The sequence below is a fragment of the Dysidea avara genome, chromosome 2 (assembly GCF_963678975.1).
Source record: "Dysidea avara chromosome 2, odDysAvar1.4, whole genome shotgun sequence".
Lineage (NCBI taxonomy): Eukaryota > Metazoa > Porifera > Demospongiae > Dictyoceratida > Dysideidae > Dysidea > Dysidea avara.
This window is the reverse complement of record NC_089273.1, coordinates 45030412-45045061: the sequence shown is the minus strand read 5'-3', so window position 1 is coordinate 45045061 and position 14650 is coordinate 45030412. Positions and strand designations below refer to the sequence as shown.

Here is a 14650-nt window from a genome sequence, read left to right as displayed (position 1 = left end):
TCGCTAATAAAATGTTCGAACATTCGAAGCTTCGGTGTTAGCTTTCAAGTTATAGGTAATATCTTGTATATATGCACATTCTTCTTAGGTTTTATCTTTCTAAACCTATTTAATAAGTTTGTAAGCGTTTGGAAAGTGCATAGCAGCAGTACTGAAATGTTTTCGATCAATTGCAAATGGGCGTGTCCACTATACTTCAATCGTGCACAGGTAAACACCAAGTAATGGCTAAAAGTTCACTTTCCATGTATTATCTATCACCTTATAAGGTGTTTTAAGGCTGTAACTATGGTAGCAAGCTGTACCATAATGGTTTAAAAGTGGGTGTGACACACAAAGATCAACCACGAAGAGATGAACATTGATCACACAAGAGGATAAGCAGCTACAATAAAGATAACGATGTTTATTTGTAATTCTTTAGTAGACTATGAGTACATTACGAAGCTTCGAAGGATACTTTTATAATTCGAAGTTTAACCTTCGAACCCATGAAACATTCGAAGCTTCATCCCAGCCCTAGTACCAACTGATATTCCGATATTTAAAGCATTGTTATGAGGTATAAGCATTTTTTGATACCCAAATATCAAAATTACAAAACAAGGTATCCCTACTTTAATTTTACTGCTTTGACAGGTGGCCTGTGGTGTGTACACAAGAAGCCATAAGAAAAAAACAGCCCCAGTGAACACAAATAGTTTACAATGGTTTCAATGTTTTAACTGTGTACTTTATATTCTAAACTAGTACTAATACACACAACAAAACATTTCATTACTATGGCTTCCACTTTGATTCACAGAAGTGTACATGGCCACAAAGAACGCCTTCTCCAACATTCCAAGGAATATCACCACAGCTATCCAGAACTGTTGGGAGAAATAAAACATATATAACAACTTTGTAATAACAAGCCACAAAAGTACAGTGAAGCTTTGGTCACCTTCAATACTAAACCTGTGACCAATAATGAGGTAAACAAGTTATGAAAAACACTCGTACATATATGATTTTTGTTTCAACATTGTAGTTATGTTTAGCAATACAATAGATATGGTAACTTCAGGTAGTGCATTACAGGTGTTGGGTCTTCTGTTATGAAGACCCTCTAAAAAATCTTAACTAACGAAACGTAACTCAAACATGTGTGAGTGGGGCCACACAATTCATCATATACAGTACTATGGAATAATTGATTGTGGGTATCAGTTATCATATATCATATACTAATAATGAACTATAACAAAGAAAGAGACAAGAATTACCTTCTGTAATTACCCATGTAATTATTACAACATTTATGTTGATTAATAGTTGTTCTATTTTGGTAAGCATAAGTGTTGGCTTATGTGATGCATAAAAAATCAAAAAAAAAAACAAAAAAAAAATCAAAAAAAAAAAAACAAACATTAGAGTTATGGTTCATACAGTCAATTTCTTCAAGTATAAAAAACACAAGCTATAATACACACACACACACACACACACACACACACACAGACACACACACACACACACATGCATAATCTTGTGGAACATCAGGCACATGCCCACATCCAGGAAACGTTTAGCAGTCACCTTATTAAGTAGTGCTGGGTGATATATTATTTGGTTTTGGCCGATGTTAAAAAAGTACTGACATATTTATCAGAATTTCGATGCAATTTACCATGTGATCTGAATTAACTTCAAAATATACAAGTACTGGATAATTGTTTAATAGTTTGGTGTTCCTTAACAATCTAGGCCATCTCTTATGGTTGCATAAAAAGAGTATTGGCCTTGGGAATGACAAAGCTTTCCAAAAAAATTGATTAAAAGGACGAGCGAATTATTGCAAAATACATAATTTTTATTCCATCTGAACTTGATTTCCTTTCAGTAACGAAATAATAAATACATACAACCACTGATCTAGAAGTTATGCAATGCTAGCTAACAGACAAGGCATCAACCTTATCCTTGTTAACTATAAACTTGTTGTATCAGATCTTGGTTTCAAGACCTTCCAAAAAATAATTGAAGATAAAAGGAAAGGCAATGGCAAAAGATTTTCATCCCATTTCTTATATACAACACTCTCCAACAATTGATTGTGGGTTTTAGTTTTTGTCTTATCAGTTACCAATAATGGACTACAAACAATGTCGACAATATCATAAGGTAAAGTGAGAAAAAATTTTAATTTTACCGATCCTCTTAAACCCTTAAGCCTGCATAATCCAGAAAACTGGATTTCAAAATACTCATGTCTTGCACAAAGCGCTGTAACTTCTGAAGTGTCCAACCTATGGCTACACAATTTACGTCATTCTACTTGTGATGTAACAAGGATTAAAATGATACCTAGGGTTTTACTTTAATGCTAAATGGTAAAGACAAAACTAGCTGTGAAAATAACTGTTTGGTAAGGAAACACACAAACCCTTTACATACCTTTATAAAATGGTCAATAACTCAATGGTGGCTGCTCCAATCACCTTGCAACAACTTCCATTCGATTTCCCATTAAATTTTATATCAGGCTATATATGACTCATGTGAGTATACCCACAATCAAAATTAAACACATGGCAAGAATTGTGAAACACGGAGACTGTTCATCGCTTCATAACAAATAAGCCACTGTAGTTACAGTGTTAATTTAACCTTCTCCAAGTAGCCCAGTGAACAGAATTTTTATTAGAGTCGTACCAATAATCGGATCAGTTATAATTGGCTGTTTTTACCATAATTGGAGATCAGTTGTAATGGGCTGTGGCCAGCAGATTATGTCTATTCAGCTTCAGCAGCAGCAGCAGTACCACAAGGCTCTGGTATGTACTTGGGTAATTTGTTTATGTTTTGTGGTAACCACAATAATAAACAGTGATGGTTGGAGCCCTAGCCCACTTGTCTGACTGGCAACTTTGAGTTGAGGTTAGTGTACAATCTCACAGCATTGGCTTTACTGGCTGTGCTTTTAGTGGAGCACACACAAATATAACTTGTGCAGACCTACAATTGGGTATCGGTTAACTATCGGTAAAACAGAGGAAAATATATCAGATATCGGTTTTCACTAAAAAGTGGGAAACGGTACAACACTATTTTTAATAGATGTACATTTGTAGGCTGTAAGAACTGAGCTACCTCCCTAAGTGTCGCCATGTATGCCCATATTGCATAATGCACATCCCCCAAAAGTTCTCTGCAGGTTTAAAGGTTAATACAATACTTACGTACTGCTCAAATGCAACATCACACTTGTTTACAGTTTTCTTGAATCTGCAAGTAAAGCTATACTTGCATCACAAGAGCTCTAATATACAAGGGATAAGCAAGTCTGTGTTACTTATTCATGCTTTTGTTACATAGTTATACAACGGGCACAAGTGTGTTTATACAGGCAGAGCACAAGTACACATTGTATAACTGATATGTACCACTCACCTAATAGGTGGGGTGAGCCTCACAGGACAGCTGCACCTCTTATAAAGGCCAGGTTTTGAACATCGATTGTGGGTCACCGAGCCAAACATTGCGGTGATGTTCTCTCTGCAGTACCGCAGCCACCTGAGATATTGCGTTTGACCAAAGCTAGTATACTATGGGCTGTATAGCACAAACCTGCATTTGCTGATCGGCTCTCGGTCATCGTGTAGTGCTCAACATACATCATGACTAATCCGATCGCTTGTGACTGTTCTCTCAAGCAAAGAAAAGCAGCTAATAATTAAATAAAACCTAATTACTGAACCACTACTAGCCTAATTTTTACTATCTACACTGGCTAAACTCGAATCTAGTGGCAAGACAAAAACTGGCTGCCACAATCAAATGTAATGGTGAGGATTATTTAGAATAATATAATAGTTTTATTGACTCATTGTCGAAAATGGACTACGGTTTAATTTAGGCTCAAGACCAGTAAGATTTATAAGTACGATTTATAGGTACGTTTATTCATACGTAAACTAAGTTATGGCCACTGCATTAGCTTTTTCAATCACCATTGGCTGCTCAGTGTTACCATATTGTACAATAAGTGGATCAGTAAATAATTTTTATCCTACCTTTAATCTTATGATGTTGTTTATACATAGTCCACTATGATTAATGATAAAGTACAAACTAAAACCCACAATCAATTGTCATATGATGGTGTATAACACTTGGAACAAACGATTGTATCTGCCCTTTACTAGAAATTATCTTTCTCAGTATTTTTTGGAATGTTTTGTCATCATAAAGAACTGAACAATGCAAAACTATTAGTGTTGCAAATAATTAAATACCATCAAAGTTCAAATGGAAAATGTACTCTTAATTTTTTGCAATATTTCAAACTGTGCTTAATATTCCTTTGTGCATACACACCATATTAATAACAGGTTTAAGGAAAAATTAGAAATTTTAAGTTCGATTAAGGATCATAGAAAAAAAAAGTAGAAAAACAAGGGAGGTCGCCTACACCTGCAGATATACTAGTGAACATTTAATCCCTAATTCAGTCTATACCCAAGACTGAATCAGGGATTAAATGTTCACTAGTATATCTGCAGGTGTAGGCGACCTCCCTTGTTTCCCTACTTTTTTTTTCTATGATCCTTAATCGAATTTAAAATTTCTAATTTTTCCTTAAACTTGTTTGTTTACTTATTTTGTAACATCATTATGACTGGTGAACCCACGTATACTGCATCAAAAGAAAGGATGGCACCAGAATTAATGTTTTCATCTGAACGCGTGCCCCAGCTATCAAAAACTGCTTTGAAAGTGCAGTGGCCATTACGCTTCGCTTTCAGCTATGTTCGGCCTGTTACAGTGTTACAGACGAAAAATAGTAGAAGAAGAACCTCTGCAACAATCCAGTCACTATGAAACTATGACGAGCTGCACACCCTCAACTATCAATTACTGCCTAGAAAGTGCAGTGGCCATTGCACTTCCACTTTCAGCTATGTTCAGCCCGTTACACAGTGTTACAAACTCTGTATTCAGTCCAGTCACTATGAAAAATATGGACAATTCTTGTTTACAAACATACTGTAGAGAAGCCATCCATCGTGCTACCATGAATCAACACCTTGGGCTGTCAGCAAAAAGAAATGGGACACAAAGAAGGACAAGGTAAGTCCATGATGCGTGCATTGTACACACTGTGGTATGCCAAACGGCATGTCTCGGGATGAAGCGGCATTGAACAGTGAAAAAAATCAAACCCATAGTTTTATCCAATATCGAGTTATGCTTGCCTAAAGGCAGGCAGGCAGGCAGGCAGGCAGGCAGGCAGGCAGGCAGGCAGGCAGGCAGGCAGGCAGGCAGGCAGGCAGGCAGGCAGGCAGGCAGGCAGGCAGGCAGGCAGGCAGGCAGGCAGGCAGGCAGGCAGGCAGGCAGGCAGGCAGGCAGGCAGGCAGGCAGGCAGGCAGGCAGGCAGGCAGGCAGGCAGGCAGGCAGGCAGGCAGGCAGGCAGGCAGGCAGGCAGGCAGGCAGGCAGGCAGGCAGGCAGGCAGGCAGGCAGGCAGGCAGGCAGGCAGGCAGTAGAAACTTTCATTGAAATTTTTTTTAAAATTTCATAACGATTTATTGGAAGCCTTTAGTATCATACTGAAGGCACTTTCGGGCTTGGTTATGCCTAACCAATACTGCCAAGGTGCAAGGATGGAGTTGTGAAGTTGGTTTTTGGGTGAATTTTTGGCTAGAAATACCCAAATATCCATGATCCCTAATATACAGTACTACGTACTGTATGATGCTTAACATACACATTCCGTTAACCTGACTCTGGTATACCCGTTACATTCACATTAACATTACATATTGTACTTTGCGTGGGAGGATCAAAGCTATGCCGTGTATCGTATTCTCCATACAATACTAATCAACTGCATAACTGTACTGTATGAGTCATACAGTACAGTTATGCAGCTAATTGGACAAATACAGTACAGTTATGTGAAGAATTTATTTAAGGAATGTTACGTAAACAACACACCATAAATCGCTAAAACCAGCCAAACTAATCCTACGAGTTCGTTCTATGGCTAGGAATAGATTGTATAAACACTCACTGATCGCCTGATCACGAATCTTTCAAACATGACTCCACTAAGACAGCACGATTGCTCACGTGCGTGACATTGTAAATCGTTAAAACTAGCCAAACTAATCCTATTAGTTCGTTCTACGACTAGAAATAGATTATATGAACACTTACTGATATCCTTATCACCGAAAATCGCAGCGGTTTGAGTACTAGAGAAAATCGCTCCGAGCCAGACATGACCAGGAAGTACAATATAACCGCCTTTGCTTGTGTGTACGAAAAATACAGTACTCGGGGATGTCTCGAGGCAAATACAGCACTCGGCTTCAACTCATGCTGTATTGGCCTCTCGACACATCCCCTCGTACTGTATTTTCCATACACACGAACGGCAGTGCTTTAACTCTAACTTACATATCAGATCTTGGTAATAACAAGACCTTCCAAAAAATGATTGAAGATAAAAGGTAAAGACAAGGCTGAAATATAACTTCAACACATTTCTTATATACATCACCATAAAACAACTGATTGTGGGTTTTAGTTTTCTATCATCAGCTATTAAAAAATAATACTAGTAGTGTTGTTAAATTAAAAATGAAGTAGTTCCATGCCAATTTAGGGATTTTCACACATAACTGAAATACACGAGTAGGAATAATTCACTTTAATAACGTTACTTCTACCCTCCTCTCATTCCCATTCTTCCTATCACAGGCTTTTAACTATCAGAAAAGCAACACATTTAGCCAAATATCTGTAACAGGTTTAAGTCATGGCATAAAGTCACATTTACATTAAGACAATAAATAAATAAATAAATAGAATCGGTGTGCTGTGCATTAAATAGGAAACTTGCATACTTCTTGTGTGCACTCTAGTATAAGTCTAGAGTCCAGCTAATTTCTAATGGGTGGAAATAGCAAACAATTTCTAAATCTCAATTGGCTATTATACCTTCGCTCTACATGCTACAGTGACAATAAGATACTTTCTTTCACTTCTTACCAACTCATAAAATATTCAGTGAATGCATGAAAACTTTTCTTGCATTCTTAAACCACAAAACAAAACAATGCAAGAAACATTACTATGTTCATACCATCACCTACAGTGTACTACAACTGTGTTCACTAAAGATTCCGACCACAGTATAATGTATCATGTACGTAAGGCCAATAGTTAAAGTACAATATGTAGAGATATTTGCCTTACAAATATACACGCACACATGCACACATATGTATGCACACACGTACGCACATACACACACTACACACATACATACCTGTAATTGAATGAGGTCCTTATAAGACATACCCATCAGGATGGTCCACACTACAGCATATATTATGTACACTCCCATCATTACTCCATAGAACTGTAAGTAAGGTATGGAGTAAGGTATGGAGTAAGGTATGGAGTAAGGTATGGAGTAAGGTATGGAGTAAAGCAGCTAAGTATACATTTTCATACCAACAAAACACACACACAAAAGCAAGACAAGCAAAAAGCGAATCCTTTGACTGCATTACACATTGTCATGTTTATCAGGTGATACATCGAGACACCTGTGAACTAGCCAGGTCTTGAGGGTCACACAAATCATTCTATTACTGGATAACCCACAGGAGGCTGTATCACATCTCACAGGTGAAGGTGTGGGCCTGTACTCGCTGTGAGAGACATGGGCTAGTTGGTGTTTGCTTCCCAAGTTAACACCAGATACTCGTAAAGTTTCACGCTGGAAACAACAACAACAACAACAATTACAAACTCACAATAAGTCCAGGATAATCGATGAGGTTGAGGTAACCAAACGTGTTCTTCATCTCAAGATTATCTAGTAATGACAAAAAAAAAACAAAAAACATACAATGTGTTTCATGCCATAAATGTACTAAGCTGGACACATCATAAAAATATCCTTAAAACTTGTCATTGCATGCCAATACCCTTCCTAATATAGCCGTCTGAAAAAGTTCCTGAAAATTTTGGGCCCACTGGCAAACAGGATAGAATTCTCTTTGTAGTACAGAATACTTTGACCAGAAATCATAACCTTATCATGGGCTCATTGAAGCAGAGCTTTACATACCCAGTAAAGCTGAATGACACACATACATACTGGCAATATGCCATGGTGAATTATGAATTACTCTAGTAAAAAACTAAGCAAAAATTTGTCACATTTCTAAATAGTGCCCACTTACAGTGGGCACCGCAAAACTGTTAGTATAAATTCCTGTACAAGAAACTGCACACATACTAATATTTGATGCACGTCGTTTTAATGGGTGGACAGACTTTTCAAGGACTACTTGTATTTCACATAAGTTACCTGTTGTAAAGCTTACAGCAAATTCTTAATTTTTAATTATAAAATTTTGTGGATAGCCAAGCAACTGCAAAATTTATGAAATTAATTGCATACTTAGGATAAACGGGTTGGTAACAACTTTTACTATAGGATGTACAAGTTGAGCTGAATCCTGAAAAACAGCTAAAATTTAAAAGTGGATTTTTTCTCTCAAAAGAGTTAACATTTCAGCCAACCAGGTGATTAGTGGTCACAACAAAGGTGTCAACAACAAACATGTACGGTTTGGCTAATTCAGGAAAGGGCTGTAATGGACACTGTGCTTATATGGCTTCCACACAGGAAATGTATTGTGAACAATTTGATTGGTCATGTATATTAAGTCAGACATTTGAGCAAAAAGATTTTGAAATATTTTTAGCGGGTCAAGCAGTACTACAGATGAGCCAAATTAAGATTGTGTGTAATTGCATTAAAATGTTTTTGAGGATTCAGCTCAACGCGTACATTCTATAAACATCAGAATTTATTCTTGAAATAACTCAAACCCACAAGTCAAAATTGTACAGGGTACTATAAAAACACATGCTACACTAAAGTCTTCACTAGTTACAACAGAGTCTTAAATTGTGCCATTTTTTAGAAAGCTTTCTTTTTAATCAGAAGAACAGCTTGAAAGATCAAAAGTATCTGAACCTAGTGAAATGCCTTGAGAGCCCCAAGACCAGGTCTTGATGGTTTTGTGCCACAATAGAAAGCAAACATTTACCCACTGTCCAGTAAAACAAACAGATTTGCTATTTATATAAAAATGTGAGTTCTCATATATTACGCTTAAAAAGGCTTCACCAAACTATAAGTAATACTTGTTTAAGACAATAACAAACCGAAGACAAAATCAAGGATTATAGTAAATGCTAGTTGTAAAATAGCTTATAGTAAAGTATACGCAGAACTAGATACAGCATTAGAATGTATCAAGAACTACCGAATTACTTTTCACTGTAATAATTTTTACGTAGCCAGACCTTATCAGTTCCTATGTATTCACAGAGACATCAAAGAATTACAACTCAAACAGTAATAATTCAAACCCACAATTAAAAGTATTAACGAGTGCTATAAATAATTATACCGTAATTTAAAAGTGCTTTCTTGTCGTCTTGCTTTGAGTGTTCATTTTGTGAATTCGAACCACATTGGTTTTCAGGCATCAGACAATTGGTATGTGTCTGTGTAGTACATTTCTAATCAATGCATATCTTTTATTTATTTTCCATAACTGTAATTTATTGTGACGCAAATGGAAAATATAGCACACTTGAATGCGTTACAGAAGATAAAGCACTCTTTTTGCTTTGATCTCGCCAACACAAAGTACTTTAAAGTGTGGATAACATCAGCCTGCTACTATTATTTATTTAGCACTGAAGTTTGAAATCATTCACAACAAAACCTATTGTTAAGACTAGCTTGGGACTCACTAGACTAGACTAGACTTCTCACTAGACTAGACTAGACTTCTCACTAGACTAGCTAAGTCACTATTTCCTTCCTGTTTACAATGTGAGATCTATTAATCTCAATTATCATAGCCAGCCATATATTGCCTCCTTTATAGTTGCTTCTGTAGAAAAGGAGTAGGGGGTTTCCCATCAAGCCAGATGAGATTTCCCCATGTCCTGAAAGAATACTTATATATTTAAACGTACACAGATGAATTTGATTTCTCTGTCTTTTCATGGTTATCTACTGCAAAAGATTCCTGAGTTGTAGGCCTCATGGGTAGATATGATACCAGACAAGGCTTACTGCTGATAAGTTTAAGGTCAGAGACTAATATGGCTGTGATTGTGAAAGTTGTGGATGAGCCTTTTAGTAATGTCTTAACTTATATGAACTTCTCACTAGAAACACATGTAGATAATTTAGAAGGAATTGTTAAAAATCAACCAAGAATCAATGATCCTGTTAAAAATGATTGTCTTAAATAATGGGAACTTATAAATATTTAATTTAAACATGGTGTTTTTAAAAATCATGTCATAAAACTGAAACCCACAATCAGAAACTATAAGCACATCTATATAAGTCATAAACACAAGTTCTGATCATCGCTAATCTTCTCCTTCGAAAGCCAGATAATTGGCAACATTTTTTGGTAAAGGATTGTCATACAAACGTGTGCTAGTCCTTGAATAATAAAAAGTAGTGTGGTACTGATAATCGGGATGTTGCTCGTGCTATATGAAAAATAAAGTACTCGGCCGCGTGCCTCGTACTTTATTTTTCATATAGCACGAGCAAGGCTATGCTTTAAATGATTTATGGAACTTTCTAGTCGTGTAGCTTCACCATACACTAGGACTCGTAATTAACAAGCATTGCACAAACTATTAGCGGCCTGAACGCACACAAACTAGTTTAACAAAGTAACTCACTCGTATTTCACAATAGTTTGGCAAAGTAGACGTTCATCGCGTCTTTTGGCAGGTTTTACTCGCAACCCACAATCGATTCTATTGTGAGTCACATGGCGAAGTATTTCCATGATATCTCCAGGACTTGTCCATTTACATTAACAAACGTAACAACAACGTTACCTTCTCCCACCCATCATCAAAGCATTTAGGCATGTCTATAAAAGCAATCCAGTGGTGGAACTCGTATTGGCTGAGGTGATTGATCACTCAGCGCGGCGAGGCTATCAGCCTTCACCGGCTTGGGTGATTAGTCATACTGGCGCGAGCCCTGTAGGCTATTAGCCTACACTAAGGCACGTGGGCAACTGTGCTTTATTGCCCACAAAGAGTGCTTTATTGAACCGCAAAGAGTGCTTTATTGGTTCAATAAAGCACTCTTTGCGGTGCAATAATGCACTCTTTGTGGTCGATGAAGCAGTTGGCCGGCTGAGAGTGTACTTTATGAAATTTAAAGTACACTTTTTCCTTTGATCTCGCCCACGCAGAGTTCTATAAACGATGGAATTATTTACTCTATTGGTAACAAAGTGGAAATAATAAGTTGATTAACCAAAACCCACAATCAATCAGAAAAGATGGTAATAATTATTTGACAATAAAGAAAGTGGTGAATCCATCAGTCAGTGGTAAAACATTTATTTATAGTACAGTAACTGTTTAGACTTGTTTGTCTGCGAAAAGCACAGCTGTAAGGCTATGTACATTCACTGGTTTCCCACACAATTAGTCGATCATCTTTTTCTAAGGGTTGTAATCCCTCTAAAAACACTTTTGGGGAAATTAGCTGTTTTATAACTGCTAGCTAGCCATGAAAGGAATTAGTGGCAAAGCTGTAACACGACTTGTAGACTCAGCCACCAATGTGATTGTTTTCAGTACAAATGAAATGTTCGCAACACTTTAGGTGATATTCTACTCCTCCGTCCCTGTTAAGAAGAGCTGAAGAATATCGGTTATAATATTGGCATATCCATTACAGATATGGGAAAATGATTGGTATCGGTAAATGTAAAATATGTTCATCAGTACAACACTAATAACAAGTAATAGATGGGAATTCCTTTAATACATATTAAACAGCTAACTTAGTACTATTTACTAGAGATCTCCCGCAGATCTGCAAGAATCACACACGTTAGCACAACTACAAAGAAGTTGGAAGATATGAGGGTTAGCTTGCCTTGTTCGATTAGAACAAATAATATGGTGACTGCTATATTAGAGTACCCCGATCTCACTACCGACCTAAAGTAAGGGGGGTATCTTGCACAACCGGTTCTTTATCGGTTTTCTTTCTCTCATGTTTTCGTCTACATCTTAGTTGTAGGAAGGGTCTAGTAGACAAAACATACACAGCAATGGATTAGCCTGTTCATGGAAAACCCAATGGTGCAAGTTGCATCTCTGTAGAGGACTGTGTTTGACAGTTATGATCATTTAATTAAGTGCCTGTAGTGTATTTTCCATATTGTCACTGTACAAATCAATTCTTCTGTTGTTGCCACTTTGTAGTGTTGTAACTTCAAAAGTTCTTTGCTTCTAGAACTAAAACTTCAGATGACCATTCCTTTGGCTATTTAGATCAAGAAAATCAGTAGGATTAAATGTTCACTAGTATATCTACAGGTATAGGTGACCTCCTTTGTTTCCCTCCTTTTTTATTTCTATGATTCCTAATTGAACTTAAAATTCTAAAATTTTCTTCATACTTGTATGTAGTACGAATAATGAAAAAAATGTTTTGCTAGGGAAACCAATGTGTGGACTCAGCATGGCATTGTCGTTCTGCATGTGTGACTAGTTTGCTGAAGTTCCAGGCCCAAACAAGACTTCTTGCACTAATTTCACCCAAAAGCTTACAATAGTCACCATTTAAATATCTAAAGAACAACCGTGAACCAAATTGTTTCTTCGTTTTATATTGCAGTTATTTAGCCTCATATGAAATAAAGCAATACAATTATGTGAAATGAGGAGATACTATATTTTCCCGACCCAAGAGTTTATCAATGTCACCTCCCCTTTGTGTACCATCACCAGCAGCTGTACTGACCACAGCTGTTGCAGCTATGTAGTTGCATTTAGCCTCATAACTTCCAATCATAGCATCCACGAAGGCAGCACAACACAAAAAATTTCCTATTCCAAGTCTAGCAGTGTAAAATACTCCTCTAGCTCAACTTGATACCAATTGTGAAGATGTGAGGATACTTTTCCTTGGCATCTTACAATTAAAGTAAAGTCTGGTAGGTGAATTCAAGTCACAATATTATAATCATGACTTCCAAAAATTTTGTACACCAATACATGAGGCTGCCAGACATGGTCAAATGATAGGTAGATTCCTGCTCCATCAACACAGGACTGCCCAGTCACCCTTTATATAATGCCAGTTGTAGCAATGTATTGTGGGCTTGGGATTAATTGTTTAAATACAAGTTCCCTACTTGTTGAGGAGCACCCAATGACTAAGGGATCATTACAATTGTCACAAGAGTGCAAATACCCCTCCCTCCTACCCTAATAAAGTAACGCATTATGTAATATTATTACTTAATGCAGTAATGAAGTAATATAACGTGCTACATTACCAACGCTAGTAATATCTAATGGATAGTTACTTCACATAAGTAATGTGTTACTAAATAGCGCAAAACTATTTGTTGCTGTAATAATATTACCTAACGAAGTATCTTTATATATTGTGTAATATGTAATATAACATATTACTAGTTACTTTTAAACTGAAGTAACATGTAACTGTAATACATTTCATCACAGTGGCAGTAACAAGTAATAAATTACTTTTTAAAACTAGCAGCCCGACACTGCTCCTAGTATACTGTTTGAATTCTTGCAATTAAAACAACTAGAAACATTTATATATTACTCAGGAGTCATTAAAATCAACCAAAAATTAATGCTTTAAATAAAGGGAACTCATTAATATTTAATTTAAAAATAAAACAATGTCATAAAACCAAAACCCACAATTAGAAACTTTAAGCACATTTACATAAACACAAGTCCTGATATTGATTAACCTTATTAACCCTGTTCCTCGCCAGTGGCCCAGTACAGCTGAATGGTGAATTTTTTTGGAAATGGTTGTCATGCAAATGTATGTTAGTCCCTTTCTGGTATGACAGCTAACATACTAGCTGGTGCTTCTATTGCGTGCATACAATGCGCTAATCCTGAGGTGGGTACTCCTGTTTCTTGGATAACTGGATAATTTATGCACTCAAGCAGCTTATTACATAACCTGGCAAAACTTTTTCTCAAAAATAGGGCCATTTCGTGTATATTCGAGTTGATAGTCACATTTTGAACAATGCTACATCATTATAGATAGGCTAAGACAACCGGAAAATGGCTGTTGATAATTTTTCAGACATGTGGCGTGATTCAACCATGTACGTATTCGAATACGTGACACTGCATTTGTGATAAAACTTGGAAGAAACCAGCTGTGAAGATGATGATTCAGTAAGGAGACAAGTTTCATACACTGTAACACTTATTTGTACGTTGACACTATTATTCGAATTCAGTTAGTCAGCTTAACAAAATATATAGCAGCTGGAAAAAGTACAAAACAAGATGTAGCTGCTGCTAAAAGACCTTACAGTACTACATAACTTGTGAATGTTCTTCCTCTACAGCTTGTCCCAACTGCACTTCGCAATTAATGGTGGGCGTGGTCACTCGTGGTATGAACTATAACTTGTCAGACACCCCCTTTACAATACTTTCTAGTGTCTCAAGTGTAACTGCTCACAGCAATTCAAGCCATGTAATCATGACTTTCCAAAA

At 36.8% G+C, this 14650-nt stretch overlaps 1 protein-coding gene across 1 annotated transcript in view; it reads right to left on the bottom strand.

Annotated features, from left to right (window-relative positions):
- The window catches only part of LOC136247445 (transmembrane protein 87A-like), a 73653-nt gene that overhangs the window by 20128 nt on the left and 38875 nt on the right, over positions 1-14650 (bottom strand). The window contains exons 7-9 of the mRNA XM_066039163.1: positions 7813-7874; positions 7320-7412; positions 782-872 (exon numbers count right to left, since the gene is read on the bottom strand). Of these exons, the coding sequence (XP_065895235.1) occupies positions 782-872; positions 7320-7412; positions 7813-7874 (246 nt within the window). The remainder of the gene's footprint in view (positions 1-781; positions 873-7319; positions 7413-7812; positions 7875-14650) is intronic.